General features: G+C 57.8%; 1 protein-coding gene across 1 annotated transcript; it reads left to right on the plus strand.

Moving 5' to 3' along the window:
• The first annotated feature begins 4,229 nt into the window (after positions 1-4,229).
• On the plus strand, positions 4,230-12,354 carry DRAXIN (dorsal inhibitory axon guidance protein). Its single transcript, XM_040987599.1, has 6 exons — positions 4,230-4,665; positions 5,898-6,088; positions 7,564-7,678; positions 8,076-8,168; positions 8,770-8,859; positions 12,242-12,354. The coding sequence occupies exons 1-6, from the start codon at positions 4,230-4,232 to the stop codon at positions 12,352-12,354; spliced, it is 1,038 nt and encodes a 345-aa protein (XP_040843533.1).
• The last annotated feature ends 3,086 nt before the right edge of the window (positions 12,355-15,440 follow it).

Raw genomic sequence — 15,440 nt, forward strand, 5'->3', positions numbered from 1 at the left:
GGGGAAGATGCTGGCCGTACAGCTGTCTTGGGAAGCCAGGTGGCCTGAACGCCATAGTTGGCTGCTAGGATGGTGGGGGTGGGGGAGCTCCTGCTGCCACCCCCCTTCCTCCGACTTCCAGGCTCCAAAAGCAAAGCTGTTGGAGGAGGGGATTCAGGAGTCGCGGGAGGCCCAGGCTTGGTAATTACCTTCATTTGCATATGATGGGCTTCCGAGCAACCTCCTGGGTGGGACCGCTCTCCCCACAGGTGGCTGATGGGGCCGTGAGGCAGGTCCTTCAACTCACTTTCCCTGGCTGCCGGTGCCTGGTGCAGGGACCTGGACCCTCAAGGATGGAGGTGCCCCTTGCAACCAGAACAGGCGAAGGAGAGGAGGGCGGTGGTCGTGGGGGAAGCTCTGTCCCAGGTGGACAGAGGCCCGCAGAGCCCAGGCCCTGACAGGGGCTCGACCCCTCACTTGTGTGCTGCCTTGGAGCTGCGGCTCACCCACCACTGTGCTTCAGTTTCTTGCTTTGCAAACACGAGCACCTGGCATGCCAGGCCATTGATTGGATCAAACAGGCCAGGCGGGGGCTGCACAGCTGCTTGGGAGCAGGCGAGGGGAGGCTTCTTACCGCCTTTGTCTTACTTCATTGGGTTTTTAGCCAAAACTGTCCGCTCCCAGCTCTGAGAAGGGCGGGGGGCTGCCCTGACATAGTTGGACGACCCCAGAGCTCAGGCTCCAGTCTGGGCAGAGGTGCGCCAGCCCAGAGCGCTGCAGGCTTTGTGAACCGCCGGGGTGGTGAGAGAGGAGCACCTGCCTCCCTTGTCACCATCACCGGGATGCTGGGGTGCTTTGTGACATTGGCTTACAGAGGGACGCGGATTGGAGCCTGCATCACCAGGGATCCTTGGCACAACTTCTGTAGCAGCCCATGTTTCCTAGGTGGCTCCCTGCCAGTCTGGCACGGCATTGCCAAGATCCCTATGCCAATCCCATGGACTTGCAGAGAGGAACCCACGAAGGTTCCCACCCCCCCAAGTCTCTCTCTCTCTCACACACACACACACACACACACACACACACATCCTGGGAATTTCTTTATGATCTTTTGCTCGGGATAAATCTGATTGTGCTCTGCCTACTCCTGTTCTGATCCGTGATCAGCATGGCTGTTATTTGTAGGGCCCTGGAGGAGTGACAGGCCCTGAGGCAGAGCCCATCAGAAAGCTGACAGTCCCAGCGCTGAAAAGCCACCAGGGAGCATTGAGGGAGGAGCATACTGAGTGGCCCTTAAAGGAGACTTCCTGGAGGTGGACTGGCAGGGTTGGGGCAGAGCAAGGGAAAGGCAGAGGGGACAGGTGGTTCCATCCTGGGTGCAGAGAGAGAAACAAAGGTGAGGGATAGGCAGGGGATGGCAGAAGTCGGGGTTGCCTTATCCAAGGTCCTGGGCATCCGAGGGAGGAACGTGTGATGGGGCAGGAGGGCACCTGTGGGCCATAGACAGTCCAAGGCATTGGGAGTCATGGTCAGGGCAGCACCTGGGTGGGGGGCTGGGGAGGACGGCACCCAGCTTCCATGGGTGCATTGGCACCGGGCATGGGAATCTTCCTTTTCTGCCCCAGCCTGGCATGTGAGTGGTTCGTGGGGTACACAGGGTGGGAGGGGACAAAGGAGGCACCAAGGTCCGGGTTCCACAGAGCGGTGAGTCAATCCTCATTCACAGAGGGGTTTGTCTGTTGGGATGGGGCGGGCGTGGCGGGATGTTGGGTGGGCAGGGCTTCGTTTCCGCCTCTGCCCCCCTACCCGCTCACCAATGTCCCCTCAACACTCCAACTCTACAGTTCCTCCTTATGGGCTTTCCTGCTCTTCTGCAGCTGCCCCATCTTGGACTTTCTTGGGAGAACTGCTTAAGCCCACAGGCACTAAGCATGCCCAGCTCCCAGCCCCTCAATTCACAGCCTGCCTCGCCAGTGCAAGCGTGTGTGCGCACACACCGAGCCCTCCTGCCATGCAGTCTCCTCCTGCCTTGGCTGGGAACTGGGCTTGAGCACTGTTCATCCCACAGGGACCTTCTCTCCACCTAAGACCGCCCCTGCGTGGAACGGCCTAGGACACGCATGGCCAGTCCTTCATACCCCTCTTGGTTGAAGGCATCAAGCAGCAGGGACACAACAAGCTGCCCGCATGTGCACTGCCTCGCCTGCTCTGCTGCCTGTGTCCCTTGCCTCACTTCTCTGCCTGTGGGGCCAGGGAGGTGGCTCTGTTCCAAGTTGAGGCCCCCAAGGCTCCCTGTCCTGGGGCTGTCCTCCAGGCCTGGCCCAGGCTCTTGGTGTCCCTGCAGGGCAGAAGGGTCGGGCTGGGTCTTGGAGCGGGGTCCCATCCCTCTGTGCCTTTGCAATCTTGGGGGAAGGGAAGGCGCAGGCTGGCTCTGGGCAGAGCAGTGCTTAACTGACAGGCCTTTCAAGTGGGCTCACCTCCTCCTAGGGGGCTGCTGGCATTCCAGAGCACAGGCCTGGGAGAGTAGAGGGGGGCCCTCATTAGGGGAAAGCTGGGGGTGAGGCCGAGGGCCTGGCTGTCAGGTGAGGACTATACAGACAGAGGCACATGGAAGTGTGGCAGACAGACGATGTCACCTGTCACCACAAGTCCAGCCCAGCATGCCACGTGTCGCCCCAGGCACAGACAGGGCCTTCGGGCAAGCCCTGTGATGGGGGACAGTGACAGGACCCGTCCTCCTGGCCCAGGAAGAGCGGGGCTGTAGGCAGTGGAGTCTGGGGAGAGTGGGAGGAGGGGCATAGTGGGAGGCCGTCGTGGGCAGGGGGTTTGAGGAACCCCTTGGGATGCCCGCTCACACACTGGAGTGCCTGCATAGAATGCCGCCTCAGCTCTCTGCTAACACACACCTTGGCAGGCAGTGGGTGATGGCCCTTGTCACCCACGCAGGAGCCCTGGGTGGAGTTCCAGGCTCCAGGCTGTGGCCTGACACGTGGGATCGTGGGCCTGTGAGGTGTGAGCTGCAGGTGGATGGGCCCCGCTGTGTCTGTCTGCTGGGGTGAGAAGAGGCTGGTCCCTGCTCCCCTCAGGGAGCCTGGTGAAGGCTCTGAGATGGATACAGGGCCTCCTCCCCTCACCTCCTGCTGCTCCCTGGAGTTGGCTTAGGGCCAGCAGGGGGGTGGGCTGGAAGGCAAGATGCCCGGCTGCCGGCTGGCCTTGGGGCGGCTGCTGTCCTCCTCAGCCCTGGGCAATTACATGGCCACAAATCACAAAGAACAGTGGTGTAAGCACCTTTGCGAACCTAATGGGATACTCAGGAGGCCTGGGGGAGGTCGTAAGAATTCAATCAGCCTGGCTAACCTGGTGCTGTCCGCCTGTGCTGATGCAGCAAGTAGGTGCAGAGGAGGGGCTGGGGGGCCCCAAAGCCACAGATCCCCCATTGGCCCCACAGCTGCTTCTCCCTCGCCACCACCCCAGGGCCTGCTTCCCCCTCCCCTGGTGGAGGGAGGATCCTGGCCGCCGGCCCCCTCCAGCAGGCTCACAGCAGCCTGCAGCGAGGGTCCACTCTGCAGAACTACCAGCAAAGCACTGTCTGCCCTAGCAGGGGTCCTGGCAGAGCCTGTCGGGGAGGAGCAGGGGGAGGCAATGCCGGCTGTTCACACACTGGAGTGTTCACAGACACTGGGGTAACTTGGAAGGCATGACCTCACCCCTGTGAGCCCTAATTGCATCACGCAGCTGCTTTTGTGGTATGCAGGTAGATCTGTGTTGGTGTGTCTCCAAGCTAGCCCGTAGCCAGTATACTGGCTGCCCAGGGCACTGACTCTGGGCACTGCCACTGTGTCTGTTTGAACCTGGGCTTCCGGTCAAGTCTTGGGACCACACGTGATTTCTGAGTCTGGGAAGAGGAAACTCAGCCATGTACCGGGAGACTTGGCATGGGACAGAGTGGGGAATTCTGGGTGACAAGGAATAAACCAGTGGGGTGACCCCTGGGCCGGAAGCTGGGGGCTTCTCGGCATTGCAGGGTACAGACAGGACCCCTGGTCTCTACCCCAGGGATGCCGGAAGCACTCCTGCCCCCAGCTTTGACCATCAAGGACCTCTCCTGGCACTGCCAAATGTTCCTGGGTGGCAAAGCCAATCACCAAGCAGAAAAAACAAAACCAGGGAGCTATGATGAAGTGGGGGAGGGGTGGCAGTAGAAGGGGCTGACGCTCTCCTGCCCTGCTTCCTGCAGGAAGAACCCCACCATGCCTGCCTCCCCTATGATGTTCCTGAGCCTCCTGACCGTCCTGCAGCTAAGCCTGGCCAGCTCCCTGGCACCTGGAACCCTCACTCGGTACCTCCCTGAGAATCACATCGAGCTCCCAGGCCCTGCCCTGTGGGAGCCTCAAGCCCGCCACCTCCGGCGGAGGGGTCCAGGCAAGAAAGAGCGGGGCCCTGGCATGCCAGGCCAGGCCCAGGATGGGGCTGTGGTCACTGCCAACAGGCAGAACTCAGGGCTGCCAGGAGCTGGGAAGCCGCTGCCTGAACAGAGTCCTGCAGGCCTGACACAGGACAAGCACCTGCTCCTGGACCTGGCATTGCCCAATGCCAAGAAGGAGGACCGCTCTCCAGGGTGGGAGAGGGTGAAGAAACGTGGCCGGGAACAGAAGCGGCGCAGGGACCGGCTGAGACAGCACAGAGGTAGCCCCTCGGCTGGCGGGAGGGGTCCTGCCAGCAAGGCAGGCTGGGAGGAAGGGGTCAGGGAAGTGCTCCCTGAGAGGGGTGTGGCTAGGGGAGGAGACTGGGGCGGAGCTGGTGAGGAGGAGTTGGTTGGACACTAGAGCCTGTCAGCAAACTCCCTTCTGACTCGGGAAGTTCCACCTGCTATCTGACCTAGATCTAGCCTCCTGTCACTCCCCAGGAGGGATGGCACAGTTTGGTGCCTCCCAAGTACACCCCTTAATCATCTCAATTCCTTGTCTGATTCTGGCCCCAGCACCTCAGAGTCATGTGGCCCTGCGCAAGTGACCTTTTTGGGCTTGGCTTCTGTTAACCCCTCTGCATCATGATGGCGCTGTCAAGTCGGGGTGCTGGAAGGTTGGGGTGCTGAGTGCTTAGCAGGCAGGGGTGAATCAGCTCCCTGGAAATGCTGAATTGAGGCACCAGCCTGTACCCCTAGGGACCTCAGGAGGGATGTCACAGTCCCCCCCCCTCCCGCCAACCCTGGGTCCCCTGGAGCTGCCCAGCCAGCCCCTCCCGTGGCCCATTGTCTCCAGGCAGTTCCTCCCCAGTCTCACCTGGCCCATAAAAGAGCTTTTGTCTCTTCCTGGGACAAGATTGCCTCTAGGGACAGGCCAGTGCCACTGATGCGTTGGAAGGAAGGCGGCGGGGTGTCCCTTGGGAGGGGGCATAGGGGTTCAGCCCCCTTCCCCTGCAGAGAGTTCGGCTTGCTTCCCTGCCAGACTGAGACACCTCACAAGGAGAGATGCCCAGCGGGGTGCCAGCTTCCACCTTCAGTCTGTCACCCCGAGGAGGAAGGGCAGTGTGCTGGCGCTCCTGAGCACAAGCCAGCCGGCATGCCTGGCATGGGGACTTGGTCCCCCCTCAGCCCAGTACCCCCAGTCTCTGCAGCATGGAAGCGGGGCTTTGCTATACTTTGTCTCTGGCTGTAGCCACCCTACTGATCTTGAACTTGTCAGAATGCTGCGTTATAGGGAGAATGCTCAGGCCAGCTCCCCTGCAAAGGTAGCCAAGATTTTTGCTTGAGGTTCCCGTTGCCATCTCCTACAAGCCCGGGGACAGGTGCAGAATGCTGGCTTGTCACAGGATCCCTGCTGTCCCGGTGTTGGCATTGAGGAAAGTGGGAAGGAGAGGGCAGGCAGGTAGAGCCCTGGGGCCTCTTTCCCACGCCCTGCCCTCCACCCGTGTCTCAGGTCGAGCCTTGGTCCGAGGCCCCAGCTCCCTCATGAAGAAGGCCGAACCCTTTGATGACCAGACCCTGGATGCCACCATGGAGGACTCCTCCACCAGCCTGGCGCCCACCATGCTCTTCCTGGCCACCCTGGAGGCAGCATCTGCTACGGAAGAGTCCCTCATCCTGCCTGCCCCCTCCCTGCTGCCCCAGGTAAGGGGCCCCCAAGGGAGGCAGGGCACAGCCACAGGAGGGAACTGACAGAGGCCACCGACCTAGGCGGCTGTCTGTGGGGTGTCCTGCTGCCTGTGCAGCCAGCGCCGGCCCCGGTAGGCGCGCCCTCCCAGCCCAGGAATCATTGTCCAGCACAAAGTGGCCCTGGAGGTCCACTGCAGGGACAGCCGAGGAAGCAGGTGCCAGCTTGGCAAGCTGCTTCTGCATGCAGGGCACGGCACATTTGGGGAGAATTGTACACATACAGAGAGAGAACATTGGTGATTTTTACCAATATTTATTTAAGGCAGAGTTAGAGAGAGGAAAGGAAAGAGAGAAAGCAAGCTTTGATGTACTACTTCGCTCCCCGGCGGCTGCAGGAGCCAGGAACTCCTTCTGAATCTCCCATATGGGTGGCAGGGGCGCAAGCAATGGGGACCTCCGTCACTGCTGTCCCAAGTGTATTAGCAGGGAGTGGGAGCAGCCAGGACGCAAACCAACACTGCGGTGTGACACCGGCTCACAAGGCACGGCTTTATCTGCTGTGCCACAGCACCTGCCTCATTCAAAGTCGTTAGAGCTGTGCTCCCATGGCCCAGAACGCGATGAGCGTTCATTAACACCGTCCGCTTGCTCCAGATCAGTAAGAAATACTAGCTGTGGGCCCAGCAGCATGGCCTAGCTGCTAAAGTCCTTGCCTTGAACGCACGGCCGGGATCCCATATGGGTGCCAGTTCTAATCCCAGAAGTCCTGCTTCCCATCCAGCTCCCTGTTTGTGGCTTGGGAAAGCAGTCAAGGATGACCCATAATTTTGGGACCCTGTACCCACGTGGAAGACCTGGAGGAAGTTCCTGGTTCCTGGTTTTGGATCGGCGCAGCATGGGCCGTTGCGGTCACTTGGGGAGTGAAATATCAGACAGAAGATCTTCCTCTCTGTGTCTCCTCCTCTCTGTATAGTTGACTTGGCAATAAAAATAAAAGAAATCTTGAAAAGAAAAGAAAAGAAAAGAAAAGGAAAGAAAAGAAAAGAAAAAAAAAAAGAAAAGGAAAGGAAAGAAATACTAGCCATAAAACTTTCTAGGCCTCTTTGAGTCTTGCGCCCCCTTGAGGCTGTGATGAAAACTTTGCATCTGTTCACCCACACCTCTTCACCAGCGAGCACTGACTGGCATGATTGCAGTGGCATCATGGAGAGTCAGGGAGGGGGGAAAGGAAGGGACAGAGCTACTTCCCTTCCTCCTCCTCGAGGGTGGAGTGGCCTGCTGGACAGCTGCCATCTCCCAGGGACCCCTTGTCCCCCAGGGGGCCTCATGGGGAACTCATCTTCCATGTCCGCATTGGGGACAGCCCCCTCCAAGTGACCCCACGGAGGACTGAGGCCATGGGGGTGCGCTCTAAGGAGCCCCTCCATCACCCTCTACCCTGGGGACCCCCCCTTCCTGCTGCTGTCCATTCCCGTCTCTCCCCGCCTCAGCAGGCACAGCCCCGGCAGGACGGGGAGGTGACGCCCACACTGGACATGGCCTTGTTCGACTGGACCGATTATGAGGACTTAAAACCTGAAGTGTGGCCCTCTGCAGAGAAGAAAGGTACCCCCCCACCTGTGCCAGGGGTCCCCTCCCAGCCTTTGTCACCCCCTGCTGGGGCAGAAAGTGGCCCAGTGAGCCCAGTCTAACCCGCGGGTCTCCCAAGTCAGGGCGGGGAGGTGTGGGTTTGAGCTGAAATTCATGCCAGGACTAGAAAATGGAGTCAGGTGCATCTGACACGCCCAGTGCTTCCAGAGGTCAACCACGACCCTAGGGAGGGAGCAAGGGAAGGAGGGAGCCACCTGTCAGGACTGTGCTATTGTGATCCCATTGTAGAGAAAACGGAGGCAGGGAGAAGCTGTGAGTCTGGCCCAAGCTGCGCTGTGGGGCCGAGGGCCTGGGCTTAGTCTCTTGGCTCAGCTGGCCCCCAGATGCTGACGACAGATCTTCTCATCCCCAGAGAAGCACTGGAGGCCACTGCCGTCCAGTGACGGCAACCAGACTTCGCCTGCTGAGGAGGAATCATGCAGCCATCACCAGGACTGCTTGCCAGGTAGTAGCCAGCAGCCCCTGGTGCTGGGAGGGGTGCTGGGAGGGGTGGGGACCCCCAGGCGGCTGAGCATGGTCTGTTGAGCCATGTCTGCCATGTTCCTGAGAGTTGTCGGCCTGCGTTAATTCAGTCACATCATAGCTTAGGGCTCTCAGGAAAGAGGCTTGTTTGTGGTCAGCCTTGGTTCTCAGACAGCTCGCCAGCCCCAGAGAGATGAGACGTCTTGTCCCGGGATCACATAGCAGGAAAGTGGCTCAAACCTGGGTCCCCTGGCTCCATGGCACCTTGAACCTCTTCTCCTAGCACGTGGTAGGACTGCGCTCTGTCTTGTCCCATCCTGGCACTGCCACGCCTCCAGGCACTGCCAGTACTCCGCTGCTCAGCAGCTGTCCCCAGCGAGACAGGCTAAGGACAAGGAGCCTGGGCCGAGACATCCCTCTGCGGTTCCAGTGGGGCAGCCAGGCAGGCAGAGCAGATGGTTCCCACCCTGCCTGGGGTCTGGCCTGCCACAGCGATGATGGATCACCTGTTGGGGTGGAGGCGTGGGGGGCGGTGGGGTGGCTCAGCTGGGCTGACCCTACTCTCTTTCTTGCTGTGGGGGCAGGGTCCTGCTGCGACTTACGGGAGCGAGTCTGCACACCCCACAACCGTGGCCTCAACAACAAATGCTTTGACGACTGCATGTGTGTGGAAGGTACGTGTGGGTTCCGGATGCGGGAAAGAGGAGGCAGGTTGGTGGTGGGGAGGAGAGCGCGAGCGGGGGGGCCTTCCCTGGCCTTGGAGGACCTTAGAGCTTGATTTCCTAGCGTGGGGCGGGGTGGGAGGAGGGAGGGCCCTGTGGGGAAGGAGGGGGGATTGAGATGGCAGGGAATCCCTGGGGAGTTGAGGACAGCTTAGCTCCAAGCCTCCCCAATCTGTGAACTCATTTAGTCTGGGCTCTTGGCATCGCTTCTCAGATTTGCTTTTCTCACCTCTCGACACACAAGCTGGCGTCATCTTTCCCGATCTGGAGGCCAGGAGCCTATCTCTTTAAATAAGAGCCAACCCAAGAAAGCTGTGCTGTCACACCAGAAATCCAGCCCAGGGCAGGAGTCTCTGCACCCCAGACGGGGTGGGGCAGGGGAGCCAATGGGCATGGGGTTCCCGACTCTACCCAGGCTTGGAGACACTTGATGCCTCCTCCCCCTCCTCCCAGCTGCCGCCTCACCCAAGCACGCCAGGTTTTATGCCGAGCATCCTCGTACCAGACCCTCCCGCACGAGTACCCTTAGGACGCCCTCTTTACAGATCAACCTGCTTAGGTCCAGGAATCTCAAAGCAACCTGCCGAAACCCACACAGCTAGAAAAGCGGGTAATTCTCAATGTGTCCTGAAAGATGTGGAGGCGATGCTAGCACCTGCCAGTATCCGAGATCCCGTCTCCCTCCCCCACCCCCCGGCCTCAGCCATTGGCATCGAATCCCACCCCCACATCCGGTGCCATCCTGAAGCAGTTCCTGGGAGCTACAGAAACGTTATCTGTGGACATTTCAGTCTATGTCTCCAGAATCATTTCTTTTGAATATGTGTAGATTTGAAAGAATGACAGAGGGAGAAAGAAGCAGAGAGAAAGAGAGAGCAGAAAGAAATGTTCCAGCCACTGTTTTATTCTATAAATGGCCTCCATGGCCAGGGCTGGGCCAGGCTGAAGCCAGAAGCCAGGAGCTTCCTCCGGGCCTCTGGGTGGCAGAAGACTCAAATGGATGCTCATATGGGACGCCAGTGTCACAGGTGGAGGCTTAGCTCACTGTGCCACCATGCTGGCTGCTGGAAGCTCACGTTGTTGCTGCTGCTGCTCTTGTGTTTTTCTTTTAAACATTTATTTATTTTCATTAAACAGGCAGATTTACAGAGAGTGGGAGAGTCAGAGAGAAAGATTTTTTATCCGCTGATTCACTCCCCAAGTGGCTGCAATGTTAAGAGCTGAGCCAATCCAAAGGCAGGAGCTTCTTCTGGGTCTCCCATGTGGGTGCAGGATCCCAAGGCTTTGGGCCGTCTTCTACTGCTTTCCCAGGCGACAAGCAGGGAGCTGGATGGGAAGTGGGGCTGCTGAGACATGAACCAGCACTGGTATGGGATCCTGGCACAAGCAAGGTGACGATTTAGCCACTAGGCTATCGCACTGGACCCTGGAAGCACACTTTTTAAAATAAATGTTTGAAGCTGGTGTTGTGGCACAGTGGAGTTAAGCCATCACCTGCGGTGTCCTTATCCCACATGAATGTCAGTTCAAGTCTCAGCTGCTCCACTTCTGATCCTGCACCCTGCTAATGCACTTGGGAAAGCAGCAGAGGATGGCCCAGTGCTTGGGTCCTTCCAGATGAAGCCCTTTGCTGCTGTCTGGCCCAGCTCCAGCTGTTACAGCCGTTCGAGGAGGAATCCAGTGGATGGAAGATCTGTCTGTCTGTCCCTTGTCCCTCTCTCTCTGTAACTCTGCCTTTAAAACAAATCAATACATTTCTAAAACAAACAAGCAAAAGGAGAACAAATCCCGCACTGGAGCAATGATAACTTCATCCCATCCAATGTCCAACCAGCGTCCCTGTCTCCCGCATGGGAGAATCCAGTAGCCAGCCCCTCTCCGAACTTGACCTGCACGTCCTCGTTGGGTGACATTTCGCTTGAAAACGATCTGCTGTGAAAGCAACAAAGCCATTTAGCTCTGGTTATCCATTCATCAAGGGGGGAAGAAGCCCGGAGCACCTGTGAGGTGCGGCCACCGAGCTGAACCCTGGCTGAAAACACTCCGCCAGCTCTGCGCCTCCACATTCCATTCCAGGGAGCTGAGTGGGCAGAAAGCAGAGATAAGCTGTCTGCGGAAAGTAGTAAGGGCTGTAAGAAAATAACTCAGGCTGATAAAATCATGAGGGCTGGAGTGGGTTCAGAAGGCATGGATGAAACGGATACTGGAGCCAGCTGCCTGCACGTGCTGTGGTGTGTGTGTGTGTGTGGGGGGGGGTGGCAGGTGAAGGGCTGCAGTTCCTGGCAGGAGGTGGGGTATAAAGGCAGAGGTTCCAGAGACACAAGCCTGGCATGGGCACATATCGACCTACAGGGGAGGTAAAAGAAGCTTCCAGAAGCTTCCAGAAGCACTGCACATGATCTTGTTGGCCTTTGTTGGTTTTTTCCTTGGCCTTGGGGGGGGGGGGGGTCACTGGCAGATGCGAACAGAGCAGTGACGTGGTCTGTGGAACCAGCTGGGAAGTGAACCGGGGAGTCAGCAGCTGGGGTCGGGAACACCAAGGAGCAGTTCCCTGTGTGCAGGGTTAGGGTCTCGGCTTCACAGAGCAGGTACTGAGGTCTAGAGCGATCATGCACTCCAAGGCTGACCAGCAGCACTGGGGCAGAACCACAAGCCAGCGGAACCCCAGTGAGCTGACATGCTTCCTCTGCCAGCCCTCCTTCCCCTTCCCTTGGCCCCCAGGGGCATAGGGCACACGGTGCTTTCCAGGCGGCTGGACAAGAAGCCTGGGCCCAAGGCGGGTCTGCCACGTCCTCTGCATGTCCTGGCCCCATCAGCGAGTAGAGTCCTCTCACCCCAGCTCACCCCAGAGGAAGGTAGAGGCACAGCGGGGTGCCCGGGGAGGCTCTTAGGATCCAGCCTGGGTTCTGGAAGGTTCTCCAAGAGCCTCTACTCACGAGGCTTAAACTGCAGAGTTTGTTTTCAGAGCAGTTCTTGATGTACACAGGTAGCATGAGTCTCCAGTTCTCCCTGCCCTCCTGTCTACCTGGGGCAGCGTGGGCGCCTGCTGAGCATCTACTAGTTGCAGGCGCTGTAACTGGAGTCAGCGGTTTGTTGGAGGATTCCCTCCAGGTGCTCCAGCAAACGCCTGGCCTGTGTCCACTGCTGCGCCGCGAGGCCAGTGTTTTCACAGCCCTAAGTGTCCCCACTTAGGCCCCTCCCTACAATCTCCTGTGTTCAACTAATTGAGGCTTCCAGGCGAAGGGTGGAATGTAGCGCAGAATAAAGCAGGTGAGTGGAGGGAAGAGGGCGACTGGCCCCTCCTGCCGCGACCCCCTTGCCTTTCTTTGCCCAGGGCTGCGCTGCTACGCCAAATTCCACCGGAACCGCAGAGTCACGCGGAGGAAGGGACGCTGCGTGGAGCCGGAGACCGCCAACAGCGACCAGGGATCCTTCATCAACGTTTAGCGTGCCCCGTAGACGCCTTCCCGGCCCGCAGGTTTGGAGAAACCAGGCGATTTGTGTGTGACTTCGCAACGAGAAAGCAAACCGGGGACCGGAGCCTTGGGCTGCAGGCCGGGAGCTCAGGAGCTGCGCACTTGCACCCACTGACCGCACCTGCGTCTCCCGGGATGGCCTTGTCGACAGCGCCCTCTGCTGCGCGATAGCAGCACTGCAACAGCCTCCTGTGAAAGCCGAGGCATCCCAGGATGAAAGATGGACCTGGCACAGCTGAGGCCGACTTTCTCACGCAAAATGTAAATGGTAATGTAAATAAGAAAGGAATATGTTGATGATGAGTAAGTGAATAGGGAGGGATGGAAAATGAAATGGCTAATATAAAATGGTTTTGGTGTAATGAAGAGGAATGCGAAGGTGGATGAAAATTGGTTGTAATGGAAAAATGGGGAATTGAAATTATGGTAGATGGAGAAAAAAGGAGAGATGGAAGGGGTATAAAAGAAAGGTGAGGGAGATAGTAAAAATAATGGGAACGGGTGGGGGAAGGAATGGTTTTTTAGGTTGGTTTGGGAGTTAAATTGGTGAGGGGAGGGTGGATTGAAGATAGGTGGGTGGATTGGGGGAGGAGAGTAGGAGGTTTGGATGTTTATTGGTGTGGGGGGTTTGTGTGTGGGGTATTTTGTTAAGATGGGGTGTGGGTTTTTGGGTTGGATTGGTTTTTTGTGGTGTTTGTGTGAATGTGTTGAGGAAATAGTAGGGGGATTTATTGATATGGATATTATTGAGGGGGTAATGTAAAGAATAGGAAATTTTTAGGGGGAAAGAGTGAATGGGATAGAATAGGGGGGATGTGAAATTGTATAGGGGTGAAATGAAAAGAATATGAAATGAAAGGGAAGGTGAGGGTTTGGTGATGAGGAGAGGGGAATTGTAAATGGGATCAGAGGAGATGTTGGAGATGCATAATCTGTGGTAAATTTTAATTGCTTTTTTTGTTGTTTTGTTTTTTAAGATTTATTTATTTGTATTGGAAAGGCATATTTACAGAGAGAAAGAGAGAAAGAGAAAAAAAGTCTGTTGTTTTGCTTCCCAAGTGGCCACAGCAGTTCTTTCCAGGTCTCCCACGTGGGTGCAGGGTCCCAAGGCTTTGGGCCATTCTCGACTGCCTTCCCAGGCCACAAGCAGGGAACTGGATGGGAAGTGGAGCAGGTTGGACATGAACTGGTGTCCATATGGGATTCTGAAAGTTGCCAGGCAAGGCTACCGTGCCAGGCCCAGGAATGTTCTTTATGCAAAGAGACAAGGTTCATGGACAAGTTCAGAACTAAGGAGCAGACCTGTAATGGCCCACCCGAACATCTGTCCCAGCGGTTCGGGCCTGAGCGGCCACCTCAGAGGACCCTTTAAGTTCTCTCACCCCAGCTGGCATCTCATTGTGGGTCAGCCCTGCTGCCCAGGGCAAACCGGGTTGCCAGTGACAAAAGCCTCTCTCCCCACCCCCTACCCACCCCGCAGATTCCTGACTGGTCTCAACTATGCCCTTGGGATGTCAGAGCTGTTTACTACTCTGAGAAAATCAGGCAGGGGGCAGGGGTCAGGCACCAAGGGAGACAGGTAGATAGGGAGGAAACGAAATACGTTGATTATGCCTGGGAATCGGGTGGAGTCCAGGGCAGGGCCACTGAAAGAGATCAAAGCCAGGGGCTGGAAAGCTGAGCCGCCCGCAGTTCTGTGCCCGCGGCCGATCAAGCCCCGTGCTGGGTGGGCTCATAGGGGGTGGCTGTGGGCAGAGAACACCGCAGAATCCAACAAGGGAAACCCAGATCAGGACCCAGCTGGCGAGCCACGGAGCCAGCCCTGGCAGCCAGAGCAGGTGCCCAGTTAGAAACTCCACTGTGCTTGCTACCCTGAGTACGCCTGTCCTGTCGTTGCTAAATGGAAAGGGGGTGATGGAGCCCTGATAGCTCCAGAGCCAGGCATCCCAATGTCCCCGCTTTGAAGATCTATTTCTCTGAAAGGCAGAGTGACGGTATCTTCCATTCACTGGTTCACTCCCCAAATGCCCACAACAGCTGGGGATGGGCCAGCCCGAAGCCGGGAGCTCCGTCTGGGTCTCCCCTCACAGGGGAAGCAAGCCAAGCACTCGGGCTGTCGTGCCGTCCAAGGTGCAGCACAGAGCTGGATCCGAAGTGGAGCAGCCGCGTGCCATGCCTGTGCTGACACAGGGTGTGGGCAGCCCGAGCAGCAGCTCTGCCCATTGCGCTGCAGTGCCCACCTCCCATCCCCACCAAGTGTTTAATCAACCCCGTGGTCCAGGCTTTGAAAGCTGTGGACACACCCCTGCGTGTCATGTGATTTCCCTGTGTGTCAGCAACTGCTCAATGCTTTCTTTGGATTTTGAACGTTGTACTTCTTTAAGGGGCACAGACACCAAAGGAGAGACAGGAGCTGTTAGAGACCTCGTGTCCCCTGGTTCGCTCTGCCACAGCTCGAACTAGGCAAGAGCCAAGAACTCACCCCAGGTCTGCCATATGGGTGCCGGTTCTAATCCTGGCAGCTCCACTTCCCATCCAGCTCCCTGCCTGTGGCCTGCGAAGGCAGTCGAGGCCGGCCCAAAGCTTTGGGACCCTGCACCCGTGTATGTTCCCAAGAACACCGGTGCCCTGAGACTCCCACAGAAGAGAGTGGGGTCAGAGGTTAAAATGACTTGGAAAACCTGGTCTGGAACGAGCATGAGGCGACAGGTCCAGATCGCATAGGTGAGGCAGAACGGAGGGGAGCCAGCCCCAGCCCAGGAGGCATGTCTGGATCGTGGGCACCGAGGCAGAGCTGAGAAGTAAGGAGCTTGGCAATCATGGGTTCATGCACCTGCAGTCACACCCAGGGAAGCTGAGAAGGGACCAGGGGAAAGCCAGTAGCTGCTGAGACTGTGCCCAAGTCACCTGCATCCCTCCGGCCGGGGTCTTATTTGCCATCCCAGACACCATCGCTCACATAGCGTGTGTCTGTGAGCTGAGCGACTGCACCTGCACCGCAAGGCCAACCCTGCTGGGAGACAGCTCCACGGCTGGTGAACCACAAGTCTAATCCTT

Source organism: Ochotona curzoniae, unplaced genomic scaffold (assembly GCF_017591425.1).
Source record: "Ochotona curzoniae isolate NIBS_2020 unplaced genomic scaffold, NIBS_Ocur_1.0 contig_4792, whole genome shotgun sequence".
Classification (NCBI taxonomy): domain Eukaryota; kingdom Metazoa; phylum Chordata; class Mammalia; order Lagomorpha; family Ochotonidae; genus Ochotona; species Ochotona curzoniae.

Coding starts and splice junctions, on each gene's coding strand:
- DRAXIN (XM_040987599.1), top strand. CDS start 4,230: ATGCCTGCCTCCCCTATGATGTTCCTGAGCCTCCTGACCGTCCTGCAG. Junction 6,089..7,563: donor CCCCCTCCCTGCTGCCCCAG/GTAAGGGGCCCC, acceptor TCCCCGCCTCAG/CAGGCACAGCCCCGGCAGGA. Junction 7,679..8,075: donor GCCCTCTGCAGAGAAGAAAG/GTACCCCCCCAC, acceptor TCTCATCCCCAG/AGAAGCACTGGAGGCCACTG.